Genomic DNA, 22597 nt, shown 5'->3' with positions numbered 1-22597 from the left:
ACGCATACCGACTTTCATGATTCCTTGCGCATGAATCAACGGTTTAAATTCATCTGCAGTTAAAATGAAAACGTGAGTCATTAACGAGATAAAGATTTGCAGCTTTACATTTGTTTCTCTGGAGTTGTGTTTATTTACGGTTCTAATGAACGAGCTTTCATTTCCACTATCCGCCCTGGTGTGTGCACGCACACATTCTGTACATACAGTGTACACACACACACACACACACACACACACACACGCGACACACACGGGGGTGGAAAAGCTTGTAGGTGTGGAGGAAAGATTAAAGAAGCCCTGCTTTCTGTTTATGACAGCAGTCATGTAAAAAAAAAATAGATTGTGTTTAAAGCATTAGTATCCTCCGCCTGTCCCGAGAGGCCTCATCCCTGACATTTACACGCATACACACACACACATTTGGTGCAGCTTGGAAACACTTGGTTTTGTACTAAATACTCGCAGGAGCCGTTATGCAGGTGTTGGAGGATTATGTGAATTTTTAACATTTACGTTTTGAGCTTGTTTGTATTATTTTTGAAGCCAACATAGTTATGGTTTACTGTGTCTCATTTTACTGAGTTTCGTGCGGGAAGAAAGAATTGCAAAAGTGCGGGTCTCTTTGATGTTGGGCCAGCTTAACCTACAGTATTGTGCACAAGTCTTGAGCCAGCCCCTGTTTTTTCATATTAAAGTTAATTAAATTATGTATATTTAAATAAAAATAAAAATAAAAAAAGTTTTACTGTGACGGGCTGCAAAGTGTCTGTCTGTTTATGTAACAGCCTCAGCAGCGACCTCATTTCCCCCCCTCATCTGTTTCAACCACTCAGCATTCAGCATCAGCAGTATACTAATCACTGGCCTGATTAATCATCTGTCATCGTCTGAACTGTGTAAATGTTTTACTGCGGCTAAGAGTCTCATCCAGAAATCTAACTATTTATTTACAATTAAAATTTAATTTAATTAAATTACAATTTAAGTCCCAGTTTGACTTGAACGTCCCTTGTATTATTATTATTATTATTATTATTATAGGCTTTATATATACCTGTACCTAGGCCGTACCTAGAGACACCGAGTCATGTACAGTATTAAAATTTTTTCCCCCACAAGATTTCTTGATGGCTAAGATATCTAAACTATTTGTAGTGAGATGTAACATTAGATATTACTTCGATGTTGGTTTGACGCAGAACATTCTAAACCCACTAAACAAGTTGTGCAGTAGTACAGTGTACAGTGTCTCGTAGATTTTAAAATGATTCAACAGTTGCGTGTGTAAAGGTTAGAATGTTAAAAATGTAAAAATGCTATGTGGTTGCTACGCTAACCCAGTTGGTTGTTAGGATGTTGCTATTTGGTTGAGAAGAATGGTTGGTTAAGAAGCCAATTCACTATCCGGGAAAACATTTTCGATTTATGTTTTAATAAAAAAAGAAAAAAGAAATGAAACAATGCAATCTGGAGCGTTGCTATGGAGCCATTTTGGTGACATCTGTAAAAAAAAAAAAAAAAAAAAACATATTTCTGGCCACGACTTACTAAGGCTTGGAAACGGCTATTATATTATTATATACTATTTTGTTAAAAACACATAGGAACGACTTAAAAATACACGAGAATGACATAATAAAACACATGTCCGAGAGATCTGTATACACTTATTATTTAAGACCAAACCTATTTTTGATTACACATTTATGACTAAATGTTCAACATTTTTTCATGGCCGCCCTAATTAAGCCTACGGTACGTGTAGATTCTAGTAAAGACATCATTTTCCACAATTTCTCCCACACATGCTCCAACCCTGCAAATGTTTAAAAATAACAATGAAGAAGAAGACAAAGTGGACAGTGAAGGTGGGTTTTACTTTTTCGCGTCAAATATAAAATTTATTATTGTTGACAAGGAGTTAAAATGTAAGTTAAAACCACAAACTGTGGTACACTTAGCAGAAATTTACACAGCTTACATTTGTTCTAAAATTGCTAATTCAAATGCTAGCTGTGGGTGGTTTAGCATGTGGATTAGCATATCTAGGTAACTAACACTTGTGAGGTTTTTATGGTAAAAATCAGTCAGCTGGCTACAGTATTATTATTATTATTATTATTATTAATATTATTATTATGCTTTTTTTGTAAATAGTAAGTTAATGTTACTGCATGATCAGTTTTTGAAAACCAGTCGTTTTATCACAGAGTGTTCAGTATTTAACAGTAATTTCCAGAACATGTAACTTTAGACACATTGTTAATTATATTCTATAAATAAAGACCAATTTGTTTGTTTGTGTTAAGGTTATCTTGGTAATTATATACATTTTACATTAACTGGGTTCTTTTCAGAAGCATGCCACCTCAGGAGACCAAGAATGCAGGAGAATGTTCCGGAATCTCCATCAGCACCACATCATCAGTTTGTATTTGATCTTTGTCAGGTTGGGTGACATTTTGTATCATTTAGTGTCTTAATTTGTCAGATTTTGCTGGTGTCTGTTAGTGTGAATTGTAAATTAATTACACTGTATGCTGTCAACTGAGGATTTTTGATATGTTTAATAAAACTATAATATTTCTCATTTGTTTCATGTATCTCATTTATATCTGATTATGATCTTGTATATGGCTCATTTGCTTCTTCTTCAAATGCAGTTCTGTTTCTCATGTACATCTCAGATTTCTCAAATGTTTCTCAAAAGTATGTCTCGCTTTTTGTCCCAGTTATGTCTCTTTGTTTTCTCCTAAGTGGGGTTTAGGAGAAATAGAAAAGACAAAGTCGAGCTCGTAATGAGACAGCTCGATTCAATCTCATGAGACAAGAAAAAGCTCATTCTGAGCAACAACATTTTGCTATGGGAAAGCCAGGTTAAAGATCCCAACGCTGCATGTTAATCTTATCATCATTCATAGTTTCTGATTCATGTCTTTAGTATGTTGTTGTTGTCTTTCACACAAATTCAGTGGTCTTTTCCGTGGTTCTTGTCTTAACACCTGAACTACAATCTTAGTTCCAGATAAAAAAATAGTGGTCTGACTAGATATTCCAGCATTCCTGCTGCAGGAAGAGGAAAGGTGGTACTGTGTGTGTTTATCATGAACAGACAGGTCATGAACATGTGTGTGTGTGTGTGTGTGTAACTCGAGCTGAATGAACTGCAAGCGCTCTCAGTGTTTCAGCGGGTGCACATTGCACTCGTTTTTTGTGGTTTGTGGTTCGTCACTTTAAAATAGTTGAAGATCTTTCTTCGACAGCTCGTATCAGGCGTACAGGGTTCCATCGGAACAGGCGTTATGTACATAAAATAAACCTCAGGTGTAGGTTACAAAGTCAACAAAAATCTTATACATTATCTGCCTGGGATTTTTTTCCCCATGTGTAGGTAATTCTTGTTTTTAAACCTCGTACTAGTTCGTTAAATATATATTATGCAAAACAATGTATTTCCATTAGCCAGAATTTTTAAATTAATTATTACTGCTGTTATTTTTAATCTACTGTACTTAATCACAGTCATGCCATGTGATTAATCACGATTAATCAGTTTTAAAATAAAGTTTACATACTGTACGAAGTTCAACCACTGCAAATTGACATTGAATTCAACTAGTTGTATATATTTTTTTTTATTAGATTCATAGATGTGAAGGATAGTTATTGATCCTAAAGTAAATTTTAAACAGCCAGTATCGAGGCTAGCAACATATTAGACAATAGACAAGTACGTAGTTACAATACAAATCGTCAAGGTCAATCCTGTGGTGGAAAAACCTAATTAAACAAGTTGAATATTAATCCTGTTTCTACAACTTTGTGTTAATTTCAAGCTTAAAACTATCTTAATGTTGTTGTACTTATTTATATTAAATTTAATCTTGAAGCTAGTAAATGCACTATATCCATAAAAGAATATATTAGTCTTGTATTTTATAAAATATTCTCCTAATTAGGAAATATTAAGCTATTTTAATGCTCCTTTATTCAAGATAGTTTCACTTGTCCGGTCATTTTTTTTTTCACAGTGAAAGTTTACGGGGGAAAAAACCTTGTTTTGCACTTTTTAACAATAGGTACAGTATGGTGACTAAGCAGCATTAGAAAAATCCCTGTCTGGCTCAGTTACAATTTGTCAGATAAATCATATGATGATTTTCAAAGGTATCTCTATGATACAGGAGATGCGTCATGATATAAAGATGTGCTAACAAGAACCCGGCAAAACAACACCGCTGTATTAAATATGCCTTTTAATGCATTCTCCTCTGACCTCTGGCATCAACTAGGCATTTTCACTTGGAGGACTGCCCTCACTGGATATTTTCTTTTTCTCAGACTTTTCTCTGTAAACCCTAGACATGGTTGTCTGAAAAATCTGAGTAGATCAGCAAATTTGAAAATACCAAGACCAGCACATCTGGTTCCAACAACCATGCCAGTTCAAAGTCACTGTGGCCGGTGAGTGTATACAGGTCAAGCCCGAGATTATTTATACCCCCGGCAAATTCTGACCGAGTTACATTTATTCAACCAGCAAGTTTTTTTTTCTAGATTAGAAATGACGCATGAGTCTCACTTTTTGTTCAAATGTAAATAAAAGCTGAGATATACCTATATATTTTTTTACCATGATGCTTTTTATACATCATCTTATTATCTTTTGGGTGAAGACTGTAATTTTCCGGTCAACCAAAAAAACTTTGCTTGTTCAATAAATAAAAGTAAGTTTAAGTCAGAATTTGCAAGGGGTTTGAATAATTTCGGGTTGACTGTATATATTCTATTTTTGAAATAAATTAAAAAAAAATAATAATAATAATGTTAATAACTGCTCCCCTAACAAAGAAACTGTATTTTAATTTAATTTGTAAATATAGCTAATTTTACGTCATTATCTTTGAGTAAAAATGTTAAAGCCTGTAAAAGTTTATATTTTCAAGTATTTGAATTAGGAACCCACGTATCATAGTTTATAATCAGTGCTTAGCGACTAGTGTAACTCCTGTACTTAGTGCATATCTGGCAACCCTACCAGAACCAGGGTACGTACTGCATTTAAACCACTTTGTATTAAGCGCCTGCATGCTTGCACATCCTTTGTGTGTGTATAAAAAGCAATAGCGAGCATAAGGGTGCGCAGAGAGGTGACGGTCCTGCATGTCTCTTATTCTCCCGCATCCAGACGGAAGTCGTCATGATAAAGCTGGTGTTTAGTCAGTCATTTACTCAGTCAACTCTCAACCAGAACAACACACAGGAACCCACAGAAATCATCCTGAGAGCAGACAGACAGACAGAACTTTTTCCCCAGGGAATCATCAACACTTCACTCTCACACACCACACAACTCCAATAGCGCTGATTTATTTATTACACTGGTCTGAATTTCCCAGCATTTCCCATCTGTTCTTTTTTTTTTTCCTCCCTCCATGATTCGCTACTATATGGATATGTGTTAGGGCTGTGTATTTAGAACCTGGTATTTAGTAATTTAATATGAAGCTTCAGTAGGTAAGGACTGTAATCTGATCTTACTTTAAAATGGATATCACCAATCGTTAAAGACGTGGTGATTTTTTTTTCTTCACGCTTTAGGCCATGAGTATAATGTAGCTTAGTTTCATTCATAAAAGACACCCAAAGGCCTTACATAATAACAGTTCATGTATGTGTTCCAAATAATATTAAAAAAGCATTCTGTCAAATAAAGGTGAAAGTAGAACTATACTTCCATTCACAGAGGGCTAAGGCTGCTAGGCAACGTCCAGCAATTTATATATAACAACTTAAGAAGCCATTACAAGACAGGTCTTGTAGGCAGTTACAAGAAAAAGAAAACGCAGGTCACGAAACGCAGTCAATGCAGAGTGGTTGCGGGTTGGTTGGTTGGTTGGTTGCCGGTTGATTGGTTGCAGGTTGGGTGGATGGGTTGGTTGAGTGGGTGGGTTGGTTGCATCGTAGTTGGTTGCGTGTTGGTTAGTTGCATGTTGCTTGTTTGGATGGTTGCAGGTTGATTGGTTGTGTGTTGATTGGTTGGTTAGTTGTGTGTTGGTTGGTCGCATGTAGATTGGTTGGTTGCGGATTGGTTGCATGTTGATTGGTTGGTTGGTTCATGTTGATATGTTGGTTGGTTGCATGTTGATTGGTTGGTTGCGGGTTGGTTGCATGTTAATTAGTTGGTTGCATGTTGGTTGCGTTTTGGTAGGTTGGTTGCGTGTTGGCTAGTTTGTGTGTTGGTTGGTTGCATGTTGGGTGGATGAGAAGAGAAATGCAATTTAATTCATAACATTTGTATCATGTGCTTTTTCTGGATTTTTGGTATTCTGTCTTAATCCTTTACCATAAACCTATGATAAAAATTATAGACCCTTCATTTCTTTGTAAGTGGGCAAACTTAGAAAATCTGTAGGGGATCAAATACTTCTTTCCCCCAACTTATGTTGATTGATTGTTTGCATGTTATGTGTTGGTAGGTTGGTTGCGTGTTGGTTATTTGTTTGCGTGTTGGTTGGTTGCATGTTGATTGGTCGGTTGGTTGCGTGTTGGTTGGTCGCATGTAGATTGGTTGGTTGGTTGCGGGTTGGTTACATGTTGATAGGTTGGTTGCGTGTTGGCTGGTTGCATGTTGATTGGTTGGTTGGTTGGGTGTTGGTTGGTTGGGTTGAGGGTTGGCTGGTTGGGTTGCAGGTTGGTTAATGGCATGTTGATTGGTTGCATATTTGACTGGTTGTGTGTTGGTTAGTTTTGTTAGATGTTGATTGGTTGTGTGTTGGTTGGTTGGTTGATGGCATGTTTGTTGGTTGCGTGTTGGTTGGTCGCATGTAGATTGGTTGGTTGGTTGCGGGTTGGTTACATGTTGATAGGTTGGTTGCGTGTTGGCTGGTTGCATGTTGATTGGTTGGTTCGTTGTGTGTTGGTTGGGTTGAGGGTTGGTTGGTTGGGTTGAGGGTTGGTTGCATGTTGACCAAGGGTGTTGGTTGGTTTTGTTGGATGTTGATTGTTTGTGTGTTGGGTGGTTGGTTGATGGCATGTTTGTTGGGTGGTTGGTTGCATGTTAATTGGTTGCGGGTTGGTTGGTTGGTTGGTTCCGTGTTGGTGGGTTGGTTGGTGAAATATCATGTTAAACTTTGGGACTGATAAAATTCATTTGATGAGCGATAATGAACCGAAGCAATAAAGTTTAGTGAATCACCACCTCATCCACCTTCTCCTGATCATCCTCATCAACATTAAGTTAAATATGTAATAAAAAAAGTAAAAAGGTCCCAGAGTTAATGCATGACTATAGGATATGGGGACAGAGAAATGGTACACAATGAAAAAGTGGTAAAATTTTTTTTGACCAAGTAGCTCACAGTTTGGGGTTTAAAAAAAAAATTCAGAAACTGAGGCAGCAAGCCCCTCCTCCTTCTCCACATCATTATCGTCATAGTTAAATGTAGTTAAAAAGAATAATTTCCTAGTGTGAAAGCAGGCTAATGGGAAACACAAATAATAATCATTAGTCAAGTCAAATGAACTGGTCATTGTGTTCTCCAGTTACATGTTTCCTAGGAACCCTATTGAATTTGGTGGTAGCTAACATAATGTAATAGTTCATGGTGAACCAGCTACTGTATCTTGCTAAGCAAATTAATACACACTATAGAAAATAAACACTTTCGCAATCTTGATGTAGCATGTCATGTGTACACCTTGGCACAAGGTTTGGCATGGACCAGGCATGGTTTATGCTTACATTTCACATATATAAATTCTTAATTTGTCTAACTGTGACATAAAACAGGAGAGTTATAGGACAGTCACAGGTTCGTCAGCATTTCCTGATACCTGTGCCTTCCTCATTCTGAACAGTTCATCTGTCATGCGTAGTTAAATCACTGTAGTAAAAATGTTCTCGATCGATGAGCGTTTTGAAGAGCATTTAAGTATACACACACAACCTTGTTTTTTTTTTTGTTTTGTTTTTTTGCTTAAACATAAGGTTGCTCGTCCCGGGGACCTACGCTAGTGATGTGTCCACTTCTGCTAGATGAAATTACTGACCTTATTGTGTCTTGCACTAAAAAAAAAAAGTACTTTAGTTGAATCCTGCATAATTCAGCTAAACTATGAAGTTTGATTCTTGTTTATAACTTGCAGGAAGTCACACCAAGTCCTAAACCACAGCGTCAGCCTTGTTGGGAACAAAAAGCGGAAGACAAAGAGGATTAAGGACATTTTGGTAGTGGGTTTCTTTAATGTTTTTATCCGGACTTCTTTATTTATATCCAGGCTTTACCTTGTCTGACTCCATCAGTCGGAGGTAAAAAGTAGAAAAGCTTATCACGGATCAGCTCTAGTAAAGCTACACTAAAGTGTGTTGTTATAAGCCGTTGTTTCTCCTGTTGAGGATTAAAGCATTTTTCACGAACTTTGTCCCATTCCTGAGGCTCCTTACCCACCCACGTGGGTAGAGCAAATGTTTCTCACTGAATTTTTCTCACACAATCATTGTGCTGACCTGAGTTTCTTTAAAGAAATGCGCAGCTGCAGCCCCTTCCTAAATTTCTGCATCTCCGGCGTGGTGAAATCTCACCCGGCTCTCCCGTGATCTTTAGAGCTTTTTACTTCATCAGATACAGTGGAGCAAAAATACACTGAGAACTGGACATGATTGTTCTTTAAAAGGCTCTCAAGCTGTTCGAGTCACTGATTTTGAAATCAAATGTCGCTAGTTTGTTTGTTTCGGCGGTCGCTAACCGTTTTAAATTCGTAGCTTAAAGGTTTTTTTTTTTCTCTAAACAGGTTAAAATTAAGGATCATCATTACAAAGTAACACTCTTATTTCAACACACTGTGGATTTGTTGCGTCTAAAAACACATGAAATCGGCCTAAAAAGTTTCGCAATTCTCTTGTGCATTATTATTACTCACTTAAATTACTACCTCGGCATATGAATTTAAACCGTTTCTGAAGGTGAAATTTCGTATTGTGAAACGCATTTTCCCATAGGAAATAATGTAAAAGCAGATAATCCGTTCCAGCCACCCAAAAGTATTACCAATATTACCAACTTCCAACACTGTAATCATATTTTTGCATATATAAAAACAATCAAAACATTTACATGTAAATAAAATAAAATATGAAATTAATAGTCATTAAACCTCAGTTAACTTTAATTTATGATTCCTCTTGGCACCGGCTGCTTTAAAAAACAAACTGAAAGCGACTCCCTTTTCTTTTTGCTACCGTCCTTGCTAACATTCTTGCGACCCATGGTGCTATATCTTCACTGAATTTTGCACAAAATGCAAAAAACCCACAAATTTTTTTTTAACTGGCTTTGCTTGGCTTTCCACTGATGCTAACAGGTTTTGTACGGCTCCCGGACGTAAGCGCAACTTACCTGGCTTTCAGTCCAACATGGTTCGGTCACTGGTATGCTGAAAATGTTTCATATGCCGAGTCAAATTTCTTGCAAAATTTCAGTTCTTAAGGCGAAAATTCTTAATGCGTAAGTTCATATGTTGTGTTCTGAAGATTTCTCCTGTTTCAGCATGCAATACAAGCTATCCACTGTTAGCATAGATAGACTCAAAAACAAGTTTAACAGATAACTTAACAGTAGTGACACGTACAGCTTCGGGATTTGATGTCGAGTCCTGAATCGCCAGACTTTTGCAAAACACATGAACTTCTATACAAAGGCTATGGAAACATTACATCGTAAATACAGCATAAATAAATGGTGGTCTCTGCTGCTGCACTCAGAATGAAATAAAATGGATCGGCAATTTTTCCTTAGGAGTTTTGTAAACCTCACAGATAACAGACGATTCTGAAGAATGAGAATTTTGAATGAAAGTTGTGCAAACTTAAACAAGACAAAATGGACAGGATGTGTTATCCTCCCGCAGTAGAGACCCATGAAATTGAATTCTGCGTAATAGCCCCCTCTTTAAATGTCTGTGAATAGCCTGTGTTTGTGTGTGTGTGTGTGTGTGTGTGTGTGTGTGTGTGTGTGTTTGAGCTACGTGTAGCTTCATGTCTTCAGCATAAAGCATGGTACTTTTTGTACATTTTTGTACAAAGCTCTTTAAGTACTAATGTGTTGATAAAGCTCCAATTCTGTGCTTTGTGATTCACAAATTACACGTTTCCACATGTGCAATTACGATTATTACAGTTATCTTCTATTTGTATTATTGTTCGTAGTGCTACTCCATATGCAACACATAATACTATAATACTATAGTGCTGGACTATTCCTAAAGCTGTACTGTAATTATTGATTATGCTGGCATTATGTTTGGTTATGTACAAGTACCGAAGCTCTAAATCAAGAATCTTTTCCCCATATTTTTAAATTTACACATACTATGATCAGACACGATGCTCATTTTATGATCAGATTTAACTGTATGCAACAAGTGAAGTCCAGTTCATGTGTGAAAATGGTTCCTCATTCTGATGCCGTGCCATCGGGGGAGATGTGTTAACCTGGTCATTCAGTACGTCATTCAGGTCGTCAGCTGACTTCATTTTATTGCCACATAACGTTGGTGAGTCTCGACCTGAGCAACTCGAGTAACCCCAGATCATAACACTGTCTCCAGAGGCTTGTACAGTGGACACCGTGCATGATGGGTTCATCGCTTCATGTGCTTCCCTTCTTACCCCGACGCGCCCATCACTCTGGAATTGGCTCAGTCTTGCCTCATTAGACCACATGAACCTTTATCATTGCTCCAAAGTCCAATCTTTATTCTCGCTAGCAAACTGAAAACTTTTAATATGACGATTCTTAACTCCATTCCAGTCATTTCAAATTTGCTTCCTTTGCTTAATGCAGGTTGCAAAAACATGATCCTTCTGAAGCTGCCAAAATATGATGAAATCAGATGAGTGATCAGTGGGAAATCGGTCTACGGTGATTACTCTACCGTAAATAGATTTATTGCAGCGTAAATGTACTGTTAAGTGAGCTACAAACTCAATGCTTTTTGATTATTTAACCAAACACAAGTTGCCATTTATATTATACTAATGAGTGAAAAATGCGGCGGTGTTAAGGCTTTGAGTTATTGATCGGTTATTGATGTCCGCATGTCTGGACTACATATTAACTTAAACACATCTCCTGTTAAACTGAACTTCCAGCCTCCTAACACACAGTATGATGGTTTCACCTGTTGAGTCTGGTTCCTCTCAAGGTTTTGTCCTATTACCATCTCACAAACGTACATTAAATAGTTCTTTTGATTGTGTAAAGCTGCTTTGCGATAATGTCGATTGTTAAAAGCGCTATAGTAATTAAATCTTATTTAACTGAAGCGGTTCGTGCCCCAGCTCCCCCAGGTTGAGCCCTCGATCAAGGCCCTTAACTCTTCAGTATAATGATTGACTCCGTGCGGTCCCTGACCCCGGCTTACTTACAAAAAGCTGTGATATGCGAAGAATGAAGAATCCCACTCTGCAGTAATGTACATGTAATGAATAAAGGCTGAACGTAACTTAAAAGTACTTAAATATTAAAAGATCTATATATTTGGAGTCACAACGGATGAGGAGCTGCGCACCGTGAGAGAGAGAGAGAGAGAGAGAGAGAGAGAGACGGAGAGTGTGAGAAAAGTCAGCCAGAAAGAGGTATAATATAATGTCACTTCTGTTTTCGCTCATCTGTGCCCACTTCAGTGCCAGATTAGCATGCTTTCTGTCAAACAACATTAACCTTCCTCTGATCCCATTTCCATCAACCCTCCTTAATAATCCCCCCCTCCCTCCCCCTCCTGTTTATTCGCCAGGCCAGGACGCTGTCACTCAGGATTAGCTCTCGGCGCAGCTCTAAGCGCCGGGCCTCTCTTTACCCACAGCCTGTCTGGAGCTGATGTCTCCACACGGCTCAGGCTTTTCTCTTTTTTTTTTTTTGGACGGATTGTTTTTCAGAAATAAAGCTGTGATTGAGTGTTAGGAGCATCTTACCACGCTAGCATAGAACTTGAATTCAGGATGCATGAAGTCTTTAAGCTGATCTCCGGCACACAATCACAGTGTATGGGACAGCTGGCAGACCTACACACACACAAACACACACACGCATACTGCAGATCCAGGTGTTGCAGAGCCGGAACAAAGCATGTTTTAATCTGAGAGCTGGTATAATACATATGTTCTTTATACCTCAGTGCCTTCCAATTGCTCTATTCAGTGCTGATTGGTCAAAAGGTGTTGATTTAATTCTCTACACGAGTTCAAGCTGCAATGAAAATAATGTTTATATTAATATGAAGGTTCTAAATTGTTGCTATGGTAACGTTTTACACGGAAACCGGTACAGAGGACGTTTCACATAATTTAATGTTTTAATACAGTGAAGTTTTTTGTAAGAAGTTGTTTATATACAGTTAGATTTAAGGAAGGAGTCTCCAGTTCCAGGAAAATCACCAGATCAGGACTTCAGCAGGTCGCTCTGGTTTAACAGTTCCAGGTGAAAACAGTGACTTGTTTTTTGCATCAGGCCACATCACCCGATCAAACGTTGATTATTTTTCCTGAACAACACACCCACAGGATGTGGCATGCTGGTTTAGTGGTCCGGGTTCGACTCCCGCCTCGGGGTCTGCGTGTGTGGAGTTTGTATGCTCTCCCCGTCCTTGCTGGGTTTCCTCCGAGTATTCCGGTTTCCTCTCACAGTCCAAAGACATGCAGATTAGACTAATTGGCATTCACAAATTGCCCGTAGTGTGTGAATGTGTGTGTGTGTGTGTGCATTGGGATGAACTGGCATCCCCACAAGTGTTTTATTCCTTAAATAAATCCATCAACACTAAAAACTCTATTTGATTGAGACATTAAAGGTGAAAAGAGTAATTATTAAACACAGTAGCTCTCACAACCCATCTTTGCCAGATCATATTCTTTGATTTAAAATGTATATTTCATTGACCTTTTTTTTCCTCCCCATAAGTGTGAAACTCATGTATACTGATCACTGAATTAACTGTACATGCATTTGCATACCTAATAAAACCAAAAATCTAGTTTTTGGATAAGGTTAGCATTTTTTTTTTCTTTCATTATTAAGGTGCTCTCGAGACATTTACAAAAGTGATTTGTTAAAAACGTTTTTTTTTTTTGCTCTCAGAATGCAGGCTTTTAGGCGCATGAATGAACGAATCTGAGACGTTATATTGGCTTTTTGTGTGTGTGTGTGTGTGTGTGTGTGAACCTGCTGCATTAGCACAATGGTGTATCCTGTGGTTACATTAATATTTATTATTTTGAAAGAGAGCGAAAGTGAAGCCAACAGCGGAAGAGAAGGGGAGGCCTGTGGAAGGAACACTCGCGTTAGCGGAAGCCTTCAGAGAGAGTTTACTGCTTTTACTGCTCACTCGCTATTGTTTAAAACGAGTCGAGTCACCAATCAAAACACATTTTACGTCTGTTTAGAAGGACCTTAAACCCTGAAAACATGTAGCTGCGGAAGAAACCCTGCAGAAGTTCTAGCTTTGTCTTGGCAATGCTGATCTGATTTAATTTTCTTTCATGTTTTAAATGGGAAAAGATTATAAGAGGAAACAAGTTTTTTGTTTTTAGAGGTTTAAGTACCCAGGGTTCGGGTTCGATTCCTGCCTTGGGGTCTGTGTGCATGGAGTTTGCATGTTCTCCCTGTGCTTGGTGAGTTTCCTCCATGTGCTCTGGTTTCCTCCCAAAGACGTGTAGATTCAGGACGTTCCCAAATTGCCCATTGTGTGTGAAATGAGAGTGTGAGTGTGTGCCCTGCAATGGATTGGCACCCTGTTCAGGATGTACCCTAAGTCTTCTGGGATACGCTCCAGGTCCACCTGCGACAGGATAAAGCGTATAGAGGATAAGTGACAGAGCGCGTGAGTGAGACTTAAGTGCTCAAGCTCCTTTACTTAAGTAAAGCTACAATAATTACTTAATGACTTTTGTAGAAGGAAGATCCATGAAGATAATCACCTGCATACAGAGCTCGTACATAAGCATAATAAATATGTTTATTCTGGGGAAAGAACTTCAGATTAAAACAATTATTATTATTATTAATATATAATTATTAGCTCAGTGGTTAAGGTGGTGGACTACGGTTCGGAAGGTGTCAGGTTCAAACCCTTGAGCAAGCCCCATAACCCTAAACTGCTCAGATGTATAATGAGATAAAAATGTCAGTCGCTCTGGATAAGGGGTGGATAAAATCTGTGCTTGTAAGTTCAGACTTGTGTAGTTAGCACCCGTATCTCATGCTGTACACTATCTAATGATCTAGTGTCTCCATGGTGAACAGTATTCTTCTGTCTTCTTTCCCTCTAGGATCCCATCTCCAGGACGCACTCCACTGACCGAACTTATCGCTGGGACCAGTCCAAACACTGAGATACGCGAGTCTCAGATGATCTGAGGGACGTACTCTAAATGGATGAGTTTTAATCACCTCTGAGTGAGCACTAAACCGAGTGATGCTGGATTTTAAACCCTTGATCCGGGTCTGTTTATGGAGCACCAGGGAATCTAAAAGTAATGTTTTACACAGTTATATGAAGTTGCACACTGTTATAATCACTACAGTATATAATGGTACACACACACACACAAACTAAATGTTAATCTGAACACTTGATCCTAATAGCATCTGTAAGTTTTATGTCACTTGTTGGTTTAATGGTTTTATAATCATCTTTGGAATTAATAAACGATAAACAGACCACTTTATGATTCATAAAAAGTTCAGGAATGTCTGGATTTAAACACGTTTCAAACATTCAGTTTAAAAAAAACATGAATTTAATCACAGATAAAGTGTGTTAGCGTTTTTTTGCATATAAAAGTTTTTTCCTGACAGACTGTATTTCGTTTTTTAAATGACTAACATGCTTTGAGTTTTTAGGATAAGACTAGCAAACAAGAATTGTTCTTAGCCAGCTTATGACAGGTATTAGTTACCTTCTAATGATTCTAATCCATCTCATGTATGACTAATAGTTATGGGCAATGAAGTAATAATTTTCTTTAAGTTTATAATTTGTATAACAGTGTTTCAACTTGAACCTTTCATGCAGTATCATTAAAAATAAAAGTAAAGAAACAGGGCTCGGACTTTTCTTCTACCTGTGAACATTAGGACGTTTGGATGGTGATGAACATGTGACAATATTCTAGCATTTCTTAGGGGAAAAAGGGAAGTTTGATATTTTTTGTAAATGTGAATATCAAAAAGAAACTTTTTTATAACGTTAAACTGGGTATTTCCTGGAAAATGAAGTTACGGTTAATTATGATTAAAATGTTATATATTTTTAAAGTATTGTGTAATTTCTTAATGATAAATTATTTTACCTCCTCTGTTTTTGAATAGTGACATGCAACACTTTGCTTAACCAAAAATCTAGGAATAATAATAATAAAATGTAAACACAATTTTTAAGGACAGATATATAGAAAACACTTACTCTTCTTTACCGCTTTATCCTGTATTCAGAGTTGTGAGAGCCGTGGAGCATATCGCTGGAGGCTTAGGGCATTAGGCAGGGTACACCATGGACAGGGTGCCAATCCATCGCAGGGCACACACACACACATTTACCCACTACGGGCAATTTGGGAACACAAATTAGCCTAACTTGCATATTTTTGGACTGGGGGAGGAAACTGGAGTACCCGGAGGAAACCCACCAAGCACGGGGAGAGAACATGCAAACTTCATGAACACAGAGACGGCAATCGAGTCTGGCGAGGAATCGAACCTGGACCCTGGAGGTGCAAGACGACAGTGTTAACCACTACACCACCGTGCTGCCATATAGAGAACAATTGTGCTTTATTCTTAGCTTCAGGTCTGAACCGGATGTCTCTTCAGTTCAGAGTCTGGAACACTATTAAGAACTGTTAAGAATAGAACAGAACATCAGAAAACGGTTATAAGAGTAAAAACTATCTTTATTTCTCTATATAATCCCCTGCTACACAAAGGCACGTATAGCAATGTTTCACTACTGCTTGGATACCATCAAGGTAGAAAGCGCTCTGAAACCCCGGCCTCCCAGGAACTCCCTTAATAACCCAAACACATGGAAATGGCTTGGAGCGAGGTCAGGACAGTACAGGCGATGTGGCAATTATTCCCAGCTGAGTTCCTGTTATGTGCAAGTGGGATTAGTGAAAGATACAGTGTGTGTACACTTCCCACAGACAGATGTGTCTCTTATACAAGCTCCACAAAGGATCACGGCAGTGGGTTCCGAGCCACCTCGGCCGGGATCGTCATTTACAGACGTACTGCATTCTTTAAAACGTTCGCACCATTCAAATGTTTTCCTGCAGCTAAGAGTCTCATCACCGTACTGTGCTTGAATTTCTCTGTAGCAGAAGAGCACTACTGGAAGCACATGTTTTATTAACGTGTGTACAAGAGAGAGAGAGGGAGTGTACCAAGAGTCGAGGCACTGTAATTACCAGCGGTAAAGGTTACACGCAAACATGCACGAGCTACATTCATTAAAATCGGCAGAGGAGCCGGTTTGTGTTCTTCACCCACCGTTTCTCCTCTTATCTCATCAGGTAGAGACGTTTATCTGTCTCAGCATGTTGATTCGTTTTTGCTTGATTTCCTGTTCACTTTGCTTTCTTTCCCACAGTGGGAGATGGAGAAGAAAATAAAAAGGTTGAGATGCTACAGAGCTGTCCTGCTTTTTAATTTATGAATCATTTCTGAGATCAGCTTCACTTTCTCTCTCTGTTTTCAAATCATGCAGTACTGTACTGTATATTTCAGTAATGACTTACACAGTATAGGTGTTTACTTACAGGTGTGTGTGTGTGTGTGTGTGTGTGGCATTTTTTCGCGTGCTGCGTTTAGCCACGGTACACAAAACACCCTGCTGTTAATTACTTTAGCTACATGTGTGAAATGGTGGTCATTAGCTGAAGTAGAGCTGACCACGTAAAGCCTTGTACCTGATCGGCGCTAAATCAGAGCTAGCCATGCTCACTCGCTAGCTTACTGATTATTGTTAATCATTTAACCTTACCTCCCTTTTTTCAAACTTAGTTTTGTTTTTTTTAATTACTTTTACTTTTTCCCTCCTTGTGTTACAATGTCTTGCAAAAGTTTTGACACCCCTTGAACTTTTCCACATTTTGTCATGTTACGACCACTAACGTAAATGGGTTTTTTTATGTGGTAGACTAACACAGAGTGGCACATAATTGTGAGGTGGAAGGAAAATAATTTAAAAAAATGATGAATAAAAATCTAAAAAGTGTGCATTAGTATTCAGCCCCCTTTACCCTACTAACTAAAATCTAGTGAAATCAATTGCCTGAGTGTACAGTAATTGTCCTCAATTATGGACTTTGTGTTGGTCCATAACATAAAATCCCAATAAAATACATTTATGTTTGAGGTTTTAATGTAACAAAATGTTGAAAAAGTTCAAGGGGTGTGAATACTTTTGCACACGGTCCCATATGGAAACCTGAAATCATTATTAGTCAATAGGAGTGAAAAACAGTCATGTTGTTGTGCAGGAAAATCACTTTCGGAGACTTTTTGCCGAGTTGAAATCTGTATGTCTGACTGTTGTAAAGGCGCTGAAACTGGAGACTCCTTCCATAAACGCTAAATCTCCTTACAGTCAACTTTAACACATCATCAGTTAAATGAATTTTAAATCTGTGTATGATCGCACTGTTAATTTATAAACCAAGCGGGGACCTGTGCACATTATAGAATATATAAACATGAACATATTTAAATCTGTAAATTATTGTTAACTTAAAAAGCTGGAGCTTCTGTCAGCTGTGATTATAGAAAATTAATCAAAATGAAGAATTTGACAACAATTTAGGATAATCTTGCACGCGATTGTACTCGTGCCTCAGAAAGTTCTGTAGTCCAATTGTTGCTGTTCAGTCCCAGTCCTGAGAGAGTGTGTGTGTGTGTGTGTGTGTGTGGAAATAAGAATTTAAGTGAGCTCTGATCGTGCTCATTCATAATTTTTTTCCTTGATGCAGGCCAATACCTAGGTTAGGGTTGGGGTTAGGGTTTCCAGCACTGCTCTGGTTCCTAACGCTCTTTGGTTGATGTTTGACCCAAATGTCTAATGTAGCAGCACAGCGTTAACATTTGTTTGTGTGTGTGTGTGTCACAGTCACATTGCTTTAGGCTGTTGTTTAGACTGAAGTTTTTTTTTTGTTTTTTTGTTTTTTTCATTTGTAGCCCAGTGTGTTCAATCCCAGCCAAAGTCATTTTTTTTTGTGATTCACAATTTTTTTTTATCTAAAATAATTCTACGTATGTTTTTTTTTTAAGAAAACAATGAATCACCAAAATAAGAAAGAAAAAAAAAGTCAGGTGTAATGAGAAAGAAACCGCAAGTGTTTATGTCTAAAACTCAGGCTAGGTGGCTGTTGCACGAGTTCCTGCCTGGGAGTTGAATGACTTATCTGTTGCACTTTCCATGTCAGAGGTCGGGTTTTTTTCCCCGAGTTCCTAAGAACAATAGATTGCAGCATTTACAGTAGTTTCAATAATTATTAATAATTATACAGTGGGGTCGGGATGTCTAACAGCAAGAGTGAGAATGCTATTATTATTATTATTATTATTATTATAAGATAATTATTATTATCTTATTTACTGTAACATCATTTTAATGTCATTAATCATTTCAGTGGTTAAGGTATTGGACTACGGTTCGGAAGATCCCAGGTTCAAACTCCGCAACCCCCAAAGCGCCACTGTTGGGCCCTTGAGCGCGGCCCTTAACCCTCAACTGCTCAGATGTGTAATGAGATAAAAATGTAAGTCGCTCTGATAAAAATAAGAGCGTCAGCCAAATACCTTAATGTAAATGAAAATATTGACCTTAAAATTGAACAAATACACTTACATTTACAAATAGACCAAGAAATAATGCAGAAACTGTATATTTAGTGCTTAATTGTTTATTATATGTTAAACGGATAAATAAATAAATAACGCTAGTCACTTTTTTCCCCCAGGTGTGTCATGCGCATGGTTGGCGTGTCTTCGCCCCTGACTGATCTGCCCGTGTGCCATCCTCCCTCTGCACATCAGCCATTAGTGTAGTGACCTATTAAGCTCAGGAATGCTTTGAGCGAATTCGTCAGACCTGGTAACGGTTCAGAGACTCTAGTTCACGATCAAAGCCGCTCATGCGCTGGGGCCCGGAGAGAGGCTCGTACAGCCCTCCAGGTAACGAGGGAGGGGGGGGAAGAGAGTTCAGACGGGACGTGACGGGATGGCTCGCTGACGTCAGACGCCCAGGTTAACTTTTTAGACCTCCTGAACTTTCTAACTCGTGTTAATCAGTGTCAGCGCACCACTCCTATGGCTGAGTGAATGAACTCAAGGTTGTTGTTTGTTTTTGAACTCTGGATCGGCTTCTCAAAGCAGCCAGGTGTTCATCCTGCACCCATGAGGCCGTGTTGAGAGATCCGCGTGTCGTGCTTTTCAGTGAAGCTTTTATTGTCAAGGGATTTGAGCGACATCCAAGCGGTGTACAGCGTGTCACATGTGGAAATGGCCGACATACAAGTTCCAGCTTGACCGTCTTTAAGAGAAATGCAGCGTTGCGAGATGTGCCATGTGTACAAATGATGTTTCCTTTCTTGTTTTTCTGCCCTTTTTTTTTTTTTTTTTCAAATTCCATCTCCTGCATTCAAACTGAAACTGAGGGTGAAACATTAGCTCACTGTGTTGTTCTCTGGACCTTTTCCAGACAGGACTGCTGTTTCCCAGCACTGCTCTTGTTCCTAACGCTCTTTGGTTGATGTTTGACCCAAATGTCTAATGTAGCAGCACAGCGTTAACATTTGTTTATGTGCGTGTGTGTGTGTGTGTGTCTGTGTGTCACAGTCACATTGCTTTAGGCTGTTGTTCAGACTGAAAACTGTTTTTTTTTTTTTTTTTTTTTTTTTATTTTTTCCTGAGATCATTTCTGGCCCAGTGTGTGCAATCCCAGCTAAAGTCTTATATATATATAATCAAATATTTCTACATATGTTTTTTGAAGAAAACACTGAATCACCAAAAAAAAAGAAAGAAAAAAACGTCTGGATCACACAGACAAACGTTTAACAAACTGGGTCACATTTCATCAAATTCTCTTAGGGTGGTCCAAGTTGTTGGGTTCATTTCCTTAAAACATTTTTTTTTAGTAACACAGCTGTGCTGAATCATGATGTATAGGGCTATAAATAATTATACAGCAATACTCTAGTGCTATTAGAGTAGCACTAGAGTATTAAATGCTTAATGTTTTTATATGTATAAAAATATTAGAAATTAAAAGCAAAAATCAACCAAAAATAATCTTAATTATCGTAATACACAATAACTCATAATCTGTATATGAAAACGTAAAAACATTATTTGCAGACTTTTAAAAAAAGTGTAAAAAAAAAAAAAAACATTACTGTGCGAAAGTCTTAGGCACCATATTATTATTATTAGTACAAATTTTGTTATTTATTATGTCTGAATTATTACGTACAAAACCATTCACCATTTCCAAACATTACTTAACAGAATTATTCATAAATAACATCACAGAATTATATTTGCATACCTGTAAAGAAAGCAACGTTGTACTGTACATGACAGACCAGTTTTCACATAGGATGAAAGAAAAGACAAAATCTAAGCCTAATGTACACTCCTGGGTTTTGAATAAAAATAGAGAGGAGCGAGTGTGACAAAGTTACCAGAAGTAACTCATATCCTCCAGCACGCTCAGTAAAACCTAACAGCTGTTTTACTTACAGTACAGTGCAGAAAAAAAATTATTTATATATATATATATATATATATATATATATATACAATTTAAATCCTTAAATTTGCAAAGATGCATTTGAAAACATTTCTACAGAAAAAAAAAAAAAACCTCTTTAAAGAGCACTAAGGGGTAATAAAAAAAAACTGTCAATATTTAATGTGGAAACTCTTTGCTTGAAAACAATCAGTAGTGTTCGATCCAGATTTGTTCAATTTTATGAAAGATTTCACTGGAGAGCTCTGCATAACCACACACTCTTCTGTCTCTCTAAAACAATACATGATGGTAATTTAGCATTCACAGATATGTCAGTGTTTTCACGTCCATCATATATGAGGTTCGAGTGAACAGATTCTCAGAAAAATGAAAAAAAATCCCTACGTTTGTGTCTGGCGTAATCACAAGTCAAGCACAGATGCAGGGAGTAGGGAAGTGTTTCTGTTCCTGTTAGTCTGAGCGTGGATGGCACAAACATCTGGTGAGAGAGAGGTAGAGAGAAATATATTTTTTTCTTTTTCATCACCAGCTCCATAAACAAAGAAAGAAAGAGAGAGTGTGTGTGTGTTTACACCAGGTGTTAACGCTCCTTGATGGTACCTGTATAATTGATACGGTGGTTAGAATGAGACACGGGATGAAAAAGTTCTAAGACACAAAATCATGCAGATTAAACACCTGAGGATGTGCTGTTGGAGAAAAAAGATCGGTGTCAAGGTGCCGTGATGTGACCCGATGCAAAGCAAATTCTGTAGGCGGCATGGTGGCATAGGGGTTAGCACTGTGGCCTCGCACCGCCAGTGTCTGGGTTCGATTCCCACCTTGGGACTGTGTGCATAAAGTTTGCATGCTTGGTAGGTTTCCTCCCACAGTCCAAAAACATGCAGATGAAGCTAATTGGCAATAATAAGTGTGTGTGTGTGCCCTGCGATGGATTGTATCCCTACTCATGACCTATGTTTCCTGGGATAGGCTCCAGGCCCCCATGCGACCCTTAATACAGGATAAAGCAGTTACACTGTAGATGATGAGGGTGAACATTCAGTAGCTCTGCCTGGAATTTCCTTTGGAATCGATTAAGTATCTCTCTATTTATCTATTTCAAGTCCTCTCATCAGGTCACTCACTCACCAGCATCTCTTTATTCCCTTTCTTGATGTTAACACATGACAGAAACCCTAAAGCAAACCCCAAATCCTGATTAGAGCTTTACATAGAGTGCTATAAAGTGCTGACACTGGAGACTCCTTCCTTAAACGTCTAATGTTTATCTCCTATCCTTATACAAACACAAGCAACGAAGCCACAAATAATGTTTGAGGATAATAATCATACAAAATTATCAGTGTGCATTGTGCAAGAGGAAATTCGAGTGAAATAAATATGCAAAAAAAAAGTAAGTAGCTTTATAATAAAATCTGTTTATTTTTTTTTTCTTCTTTCTTTTCAGATTGGAACAGACCCAGGTTTAAGCCTGGAACTGACAATCTGTAGGAGATGTCCGATGTACAAAGAGACAAAGTATATTGTTAATCAGTCTGAGAGTGAACTGACCTCAAGACAAATACGTAGTTAGGAAGCATGAAATCTTCTTTTCTACTGTTATCAGAATCTCCAGATGTCTTCAAGCTCGAGAAGAACAACGCTCTTGTTCTATGCAATTGGACGGAGTTAAACAGTTCTCGCTCAAGCATGTGAGAAATGTTGGTGCATGCGTTTTATTTACGAATATGAGTGTTTACAGTATTACAGTATTTACTTCCTGCAGGTCTGTGTGGAGTAA

General features: G+C 38.0%; 1 protein-coding gene across 1 annotated transcript in view; it reads left to right on the top strand.

The window, feature by feature from the left end:
- si:ch211-266k8.4 (carabin) overlaps positions 1–15174 on the top strand; it is a 61049-nt gene extending 45875 nt beyond the window's left edge. The window contains exon 16 of the mRNA XM_053505211.1: positions 14330–15174. Coding sequence (XP_053361186.1) covers positions 14330–14417 — 88 coding nt within the window. The 3' untranslated portion in view covers positions 14418–15174. The remainder of the gene's footprint in view (positions 1–14329) is intronic.
- Positions 15175–22597: the final 7423 nt, after the last annotated feature.

Source organism: Clarias gariepinus, chromosome 10, assembly GCF_024256425.1.
Source record: "Clarias gariepinus isolate MV-2021 ecotype Netherlands chromosome 10, CGAR_prim_01v2, whole genome shotgun sequence".
Classification (NCBI taxonomy): Eukaryota; Metazoa; Chordata; class Actinopteri; order Siluriformes; family Clariidae; genus Clarias; species Clarias gariepinus.
The sequence above is the reverse complement of the archived record's forward strand: the minus strand, read 5'-3'. Positions and strand labels throughout refer to the sequence as shown.